The following is an 8,758-nucleotide window of genomic DNA, read 5'->3' on the forward strand; positions in this document are numbered from 1 at the left end:
ATAGGGGGTGGCGCCCCTAATGGAGCAGCAGCCACTGGCCAACAGGCTACTACTAGAATTGTAAACCTCCATTAGTAGAGGCTTTGACACCTCACAAAGAATTTAGTAGACCAGTTAGGAGCCATCCACATTCCTGTCTGTAACTGTCAGCAACGTCTACACATTCTTAAACCTTGTTATAATAACATAACATTAATAACGAGCATCCACCCAAATATATAAGGGAATTGCAATCGATGTGACCGAACACCTGGCACCCATCCTGGGTGCTTCCGCCACACAGTGCCTCCTGCCCCCCCAAACCATTTCAGTAGACAGAGCAAATAGCAGCCCTTTTACCCCAAGCATCGTACCGACAAGATGCTGAGGTAGAATCGAAGGAAAGATGGTTTATTGAACAGAAATATAGGTTTTTGTACACTTCAAAAGTAGGTCAGTGACCACATGAACAATAAAACCAAATTATTACCCAAAACATATCCCAGTGCAGTAGTGAGGAGTAGGAAAACACAGGTCAGGCAGGGCCGCGGCATCAGGTGTTCTGTAAAAATAAATAACTTTTGCCACCCTTGGGATGGTGTCACCCCTCTGGCGGGTGTCACCCAGGTGCGGCCCGCACCCCCTGCTCCCCCCTAGCGATGTCACTGCCCAGACACACACCTGCCAAAGAGTAGTGTTCACTTAAAAAGCCAGGGCCCATAATCGGTATGCAAGAGGCCACCCTGCCGAACCCTCCAAAATCCCTTGTCCTGGTTGGGTCTGTCACAGCCAAATACCCTTATAATACAAGGTAGATTAGACACATTCTCTCCCTAAAGGAGAACACGTATCCAATCCTTATAATTGATGTCTGTTAAATCAAGTTTTTATGCCATGTAATATATTTGTAGCGCTACCCCTGAAGGAGCGACTGGTTACTTGGGCCCATAACCCCCCCCCCCCCCCCCACAGCATTTACACAATTCTTCCTTTGGCTCTAATGTAGCCAAGTTCTGGGCCTCTTTAGGCCTAATGGTGACCTCCAGAGTTGGGGAGAGTTGACATCCTTCTGTGTAGTGGATTACAAGGCATGGTGGGTGTAATGCGAGGTGGCTTGATGGGCGCCAGACACTTCTTGAATGCAAAGAGATTTATTGTCTCTTAAACAGAACTGTTTGGGAGAGTGCTGGGACCAGGACACCCTTAAAGGAACACCAAGGACACACATTTTTTTATTTTTTTTTTAAATAACAAACCTGTTATACTTGTCTTATGGGGTCCCTCGGGGGCTGTCTCGGCTCCTCCTCGCAAAGCTTTCCACCTTCATGCGAGCGAGCATGGTGGAAAGCTTTTGCGAGCGCGTTCCCGTGATACAGCAGTGGCCATAGCCGCCGACTGTATCACTCTGCCCCGCCCCCCGGCTTGCCGCGTCATCTGCTTTGATTGACAGCAGCACCAGCCAATGGCTGCGCTGCTATCAATCCGCCTAGCCAATCAACGGCCAGGCTGGGAACCCAACAAGATGACAAGCACGCGCCCGGGACTTTCGAACGGTCAGGTAAGTAAAACGGGGGCTCGGGGGGGCGGTGCTGTCAGATGTTTTTTTACCTTAATACATAGGATGCATTAAGGTAAAAAAAACATTTACCTTTACAACCCCTTTAAGTAGACGCAATGGGCCAGATTCACATAGAATCCGGCTACGCTGCGGCGGCGTAACGTATCCCATTTACCTTACACCGCCGCAAGTTTACAGCGTAAGTGCTTGATTCACAAAGCACTTGCCTGTAAACTTGCGGTAACGTAAATCCACCCGGCGCAAGCCCGCCTAATTCAAATGGGCGGGCATCATTTAAATTAGGCGCGTTCCCGCACCGAACGTACTGCGCATGCTCCGTCCCTAAAATTACCCGACGTGCATTGCGCTAAATGACGTCGCAAGGACATCATTGGTTTCGACATTGACGTAAATGGCGTCCAGCGCCATTCACGGACGGCTTACGCAAACGACGTGAAATTTCAAATTTCGACATGGGAACGACGGCCATACTTGACATTGGCTAGACCACCTAGAGGGCAGCCTTAGTTTTACGCCGCGTATCTCGACGGAAACAACGTAAATTTAGAGCGACGGGCAAAGCGTACGTTCGTGAATCGGCATAAGTAGTCATTTGCATATTCTACGCCGACCGCTATGGAATTGCCACCTAGCGGCCGGCCTAGAATTGCAGCCTAAGATCCGATGGTCTAAGTCAATTACACCTGTCGGATCTTTGTGAGATCTATGCGTAACCTGATTCTATGAATCAGGCGCATAGTTACGACGGGCGGATCTCAGAGATACGACGGCGTATCAGGAGATACGCCATCGTATCTCTTTTGTGAATCTGGCCCAATGTTAATTGGCAGACTCCGAGACTTCTATAGGCAGCGAAAGGCATCCAGCTAGTCACCACGTCTGCATGAGTAGGACTGCTGTCACCTATGGCAACAATCTTGTAACCGATTCTAACAAAGGTTTAAAATGAACTCTTTCACTTCTACAAAAAAAAAAAAAAAACGAATGAAACTAAAATGAACAAATCTTTTGGCAGTGCACAGGTCTATTGCTGTGGCCATGAAACAAAGCATTATGGCCCAGGGCATGTGTACACCCCTGGCTGCAGCCTCTGGTTGGGGGGCAGTAAAAGCACAGCTCAGCTTCTGGATTTTGCAGTACCTCAAACTCATGTGTGAATAAGCTTTGACTTTATATCAAATTAAGTATTCATGGCCACAGCACCTCAGTTCTTTTCTTTTTATTTTTTAGGATTATTCTTGAAATTGCCATTTTGGGGGGATCCTTCAGATGAGAACTGTTTTTTCGATGGTGTCTACTGGGAGGTAAGAAAACGGTCATGGTGTAATAATGCTACATTGAAAACATGTATGAACATCGCTAAGTTATAAAAGTGCTAATATACCACAAACCATAGCGCCCAACTGTCCCTGATTTTGAGGGCCTGTCCCTGATTTGGATTTTTTACCTTCACACATAGGACGCATAAATGTAAAACGCCTTTAGAACCACTTTAAGCGCCGATCACATCTTGACATTTCGAATAGCCGCGGTTCTGCCTGCGATTTCAAAATGGCGCTAAATCGCGGGACGCCCGTGTGATTTCCGTCACTCCCAATGGCACCCCGATCGCATTTGCGATTTTGCCGCAATTTGGTGACAATCGCGGTAAAATGACACACAGAATTGCGGTAAAAAAAAGTTCTTGCCATTGGTAAGTACTTGGCCTTTAGGAGAAAGATCAAAACCTACCTCTTCTGAACTCAAGGGAGAAGTGGTCAAATAAGCGCCCAGAGGCGATTCAGCTCGCATGTGTAGCGCTATACAAGTTTTTTTTTTTTTTTTTTCGCTCACACTCACTCACTTGGAAGTGATGGGGATTGCATGGGCGTCCCGCGATTTGCCACGATTTCAAATCGCGGACAGAATCGTGGCGATTCCGTCCATGATTCGGATCGCTCAGATGTGAACAGAGCCTTAAACTTATCAGCATTGGGTGCTAATATATTCCAAATAAAGAGACAAATTAAATGTGGGCCAAAATGCATCAACTGGGGTGACCAAGACGTGCAAAGAAGTCCATCCAGTTCAACCATAAAATTTTTTTTTATAATATACAATCCCATATACCCGCAGTTGATCCAGAGGAAGGCGAAAACCCCCAGCAGAGCATTATGCAATCTGCTGCAGCAGGGGAAAATTCCTTCCTGATCCCCGAGAAGCAATCTGATTTTTCCCCGATCAACTTTACCCATAAATGTTTGTACCCAGTTATATTCTGTACATTTAGGAAAGTATCCAGACCTTTCTTAAAGCAATCCACTGAGCTGGCCAGAACCACCTCTGGAGGGAGTCTGTTCCACATTTTCACAGCTCTTACTGTGAAGAAACCTTTCCGTATTTGCAGATGAAATCTTTTTTCCTCTAGACGTAAAGAGTGCCCCCTTGTCTTTTGACCGTAAAGTGAATAACTCAAATCAAGTTCACTATATGGACCCCTTATATATTTGTACATGTTGATCATATCCCCCCTTATTCTCCTTCTCAAGAGTGAATAAATTCAGTTCCTCTAATCTTTCCTCATAGCTGAGCTCCTCCATGCCTCTTATCAGTTTGGTTGCTCTTCTCTGCACCTTCACCAGTTCCACCGATATACTTTTTGAGTGATTTTTTTTTATTATTTATTTTTTTGTTTTTGTCCTGTTAGGGATTAGTAACTCTAACTTTGATCTCTGAAGAGCGATTGACGTGCGGATCTCTACTGTACACAGCCATTCAATCCTTAATAAAAGCCTCCTCATTTATTGATACGTCGAAGGTACTGCTAAGGCTGCATTCACACTGTAACGCGGCGTACGCAGGGTATTTTTTTTTTTTTTAACAAGACAATATACATTGATGTCTATGCCGAAAGCCGCCTGGAAAAAAAGGGTCTGGGACTTGTTTTCAGGCGGCAGGCGTACGGCAGGCGTACGGCGTTTCGGCGTTCGGCGTGAGATGTGAACCATCTCATAGACATCAATGCAAATTCGCCCCTCCAGCGGCACGAGCGTCGCGCTTCAGGCGTATATACGCCTAGGTGTGAATGCAGCCTAAACTTTCTTGCAAGTAGGACAAAAATAAAAATGTTCTCTTTTGCCACTAGATGGCAGTAAAGCATAATTGACGTCCAATACCGACAAGAAATAAAATACAATGCAATGACCTGACCATGTATTCAACCTCGGCAATAACAAATTCATACAAAGCCAAACATAACAAATTTAATGACCAGTCATGTAGTTTACCTGTATACAGTATGCTGAATTATTGTCATAATAATGCATGCTTGTTACACTGGCCAATTTAACCACTTAAGGACCTTGCCTGTTTTTCAGACTTGGTGTTTACAAGTTTAAAACTTTTTTTTTTTTTTTGCTAGAAAATTACTTGGAACCCCCAAACATTATATATATTTTTTTCTAACAGAGAGAATAAAATAGCGGTCATTGCAATACTTTTTGCCACACCATATTTGGGCAGCGGTCTTACAAGCGCATTTTTTTTTGGAAAAAACACTTTTTTTTAATAAACAGTAAAGTTAGCCCAGTTTTTTTTTTTTTTTTTTTATATTGTGCAAGATAATGTTACGCAATGTTAAATTGATACCCAACATGTCACACTTCAAAATTGTACCTGCTCGTGGAATGGCGTCAAACTTTTACCCTTTAAAATCTCCATAGGCAACGTTTAAAAAAATCTATAGGTTGCATCTTTTGAGTTACAGAGGAGGTCTAGGGCTAGAATTATTGCTCTCGCTCGAACGATTGTGGTGATACCTCACTTGTGTGGTTTGAATACCGTTTACATATGCGGGTGCTACTCACGTATGTGTTGGCTTCTGCGTGCAAGCTCATCGGGACAGGGCGCTTTAAAAAAAAAAATGGGTCACATTTTATTCCCATTACAAGGAATTTAAACATTCCTTGTAACAGAAAAAAGCATGACAGGTCCTCTTAAATATGAGATCTGGGTTCAAAAAGACCATGGATCTCATATTTTGACTAAAATGCAAGACATATGGGCGGAAGTGACTCGTCTCCATACCCAGCATGGAACAGGACCCGATCGCCTCTGCCGCTCCGGTAAGCGGGAGAGTGGCAGGAGCGGGGGGGGCCCCCTCTACCGCCGCCGATAATGGTGATCTTGCGGTGAATCTGCCGCAGAGACCACCGTTATCGGTTACAGGACTGTTCGCGGAAAATATGGATATCTCGGTTGTGGCAGCAGCTGCTGCCGTTGCCGAGATATCCATCTTTAAAGTGCCGACGTATATGTATGTGAGCAGGTCCTTTAAAAAGAACTAATGTCAATAGAAGCCTAAAATATGGAGATTGTCATTGCGGATCTCCCATTATAAAATACTAGTTCCCTGGAGGTCATGTGGATCCAGTGGCTTCAGTAGTTTGAGTCTCTGACCTAGAACAAACACTGATCTGAGGCTCTGACGCCACTATTTTTTACTTTTCATGCTTGCTAGGTCAATATCATATGACAGACAAAGCCAGGCAATTGCCATTTTCAGAAGGAGGTCAGAAATGGACTTCTTGTTCCTCTCCGTAGATGTTTCTTGTAAGTCCCATCTTTATGCAAAAAAAATATTTAATTTCTTACGACCTGCACCTAACTAATCACTGTAAAAATGGCTCTAAACTAGACCCCCCTATTACAAAAAAGTGCCTAGGTTTTACTTGAGTCTACATGGCGATTGTTGCCATATTTTATGTGTCACTATATTTGCGCAGCGGTCTTTTAAACGCAATTTTTTGGAAATAAATACACTTCAATGATTTAAAAAAAAAAAAAACTAAACGGCAAAGTTAGCCCAATTTCCTTGTATAATTTGAGGACGATGTTACGCTGAGTAAATGGATACCAAACCTATCGCGCTTTAAAATTGTGCGGACTCCTGGAATGGCGCCAAACTACGGTACTTAAAAAATCTCCATAGGTGACTCTTTAAACAGGTAAATAAAACCTTTTTAGTTAGAGGAGGTCTAGCACTACAATTACCAGAATTTCGTGTCTTGTTAAACTCCCTTCCGCGAAAAAGTTGTATCCCTATTGTGGGGTCACCAGTACGGTTTTTGTAAATGGAAATTCCCTCTCGAGCGTCTCTTCTCCAGAGAGAATAAGTTCAGTGCTCGCAACCTTTCCGCATAACTAATATCCTCCAGACCCTTTATTAGCTTTGTTGCCCTTCTTTGTACTCTCTCCATTTCCAGTACATCCTTCTTGAGGACTGGTGCCCAGAACAGGACAGCATACTCCCAGGTGCGGCCGGACCAGAGTTGTACAACTCGTGATTTGAGAGGGACTTGCCTTGGCAAAAAAGGACATACTTACCAAAATATGACCAGGGTTGGATAAATCGTGATGAGGCTTTAGTACAAAAAGATAAGCTTAAAGGGATCTAGTGAGAGGAGATTACCACTATTGAATCACAATAGCCGTGTTTTCTTTCAGCCTTCTTTCTGCACAAATCTTATGAAAATAGACCTAATGAGTTTGGAAAAATGTACTGGTTTTTCTTTCATTTCCTACTCATATGGATGTGATGTCTGTAGTAGGTGATGCTGGTCATGTAGATTAATTGCTTCCTCTTGCTTTCCAGCTTCCTGAAGAGGACCCGGAGTATGCAGAGCCTTCCAATACCTACACCACTCATCTACCTCAACCTATGAAACAAGTTGATAATAAACATGTAGAATAGAACAAAGCCTGGAACAGAGTACTGGCAACAAAGCTCATGCTCAATGTTGTGCTATTGCATTTTTCATGTTTTTATTGTTTTATTTTTTTTACTATGTCAATCTAGATTGACCTTTTTCTTTAAAATGTAATGGATGCCTGAGATGATCAACTAAGATCAAATCAAATGTAAATACTGTGCACCATGAAAATTATTGTTGTAAATAGAAGCTGATATGATTGTTGGGTTTGCTTTAGGGCAGGGGTCTCCAAACTTTCTAAACTAAGGACCAGTTTAATGTTCCTCAGACTTTAGGGTGGGGGCAGATTGTGACTAATTGTAATAGAACATGCCTGGGCATTAGTGGGAGTAAACCATGCCCCGTCACTGGTTTTAGTGGGAGGAATAGTGCCCCGTCGTTGCTATCGTGGGGGAAATGGTAGCTCATCGTTGGTATCGTTGGTATCGGTGGGGGAAATAGTAGCTCATCGTTGCTATCGGTGGGGGAAATAGTAGCTCATTGTTGGTATCGGTGGGGGAAATAGTAGCTCATTGTTGGTATCGGTTGGGGAAATAGTAGCTCATCGTTGGTATTGGTGGGGGAAATGGTAGCTCATCGTTCGTATCGGTGGGGGAAATAGTAGCTCATCGTTCGTATCGGTGGGGGAAATAGTAGCTCATCGTTGGTATCGGTGGGGGAAATGGCTCATCGTTGGTATCGGTGGGGGAAATGGCTCATCGTTGGTATCGGTGGGGGAAATGGCTCATCGTTGGTATCGGTGGGGGAAATGGCTCATCGTTGGTATCGGTGGGGGAAATAGTAGCTCATCGTTGGTATCGGTGGGGGAAATAGTAGCTCATCGTTGGTATCGGTGGGGGAAATAGTAGCTCATCGTTGGTATCGGTGGGGGAAATAGTAGCTCATCGTTGGTATCGGTGGGGGAAATAGTAGCTCATCGTTGGTATCGGTGGGGGAAATAGTAGCTCATCGTTGGTATCGGTGGGGGAAATAGTAGCTCATCGTTTGTATCGGTGGGGGAAATAGTAGCTCATCGTTCGTATCGGTGGGGGAAATAGTAGCTCATCGTTCGTATCAGTGGGATGAATAGTGCCCCATCATTGTTATTAATAGGAGGAATAGTACCTCATTGTTATTAATAGGAGGAATAGTACCTCATTGTTATTAATAGGAGGAATAGTACCTCATTGTTGGTATTAATAGGAGGAATAGTGCTCCATTATTGGTGTCAGTGGGAGGAATAGTGCTCCATCATTGGTGTCAGTGGGAGGAATAATACCCCATACCAGTAAAAGGTTGCACCCCCCCCCCCTTCCAGTCCAGTCTTTGGAAACCAATGCTTTAGGGCATCGGTTCTCAACCTCATACCTCAAGTACCCCCCAAAGGGCCATGTTTTCCTTTTACTTTGCACAGTTGCTTTAAATCAATGACATGGTATTGATAAGAGCCATTTTATCTAAGGGAAGTTCC

General features: G+C 44.1%; 1 protein-coding gene across 1 annotated transcript in view; it reads left to right on the top strand.

The window, feature by feature from the left end:
- RHCG (Rh family C glycoprotein) overlaps nucleotides 1–8,435 on the top strand; it is a gene marked incomplete in the record, with an annotated part of 59,474 nt that extends 51,039 nt beyond the window's left edge. Inside the window, 2 exon segments of the mRNA XM_040342410.1 lie at nucleotides 2,789–2,862; nucleotides 7,191–8,435. Coding sequence (XP_040198344.1) covers nucleotides 2,789–2,862; nucleotides 7,191–7,289 — 173 coding nt within the window.
- Between the last annotated feature and the right edge of the window lie 323 nt (nucleotides 8,436–8,758).

The sequence above is a fragment of the Rana temporaria genome, chromosome 3 (assembly GCF_905171775.1).
Source record: "Rana temporaria chromosome 3, aRanTem1.1, whole genome shotgun sequence".
Taxonomy (NCBI): Eukaryota; Metazoa; Chordata; class Amphibia; order Anura; family Ranidae; genus Rana; species Rana temporaria.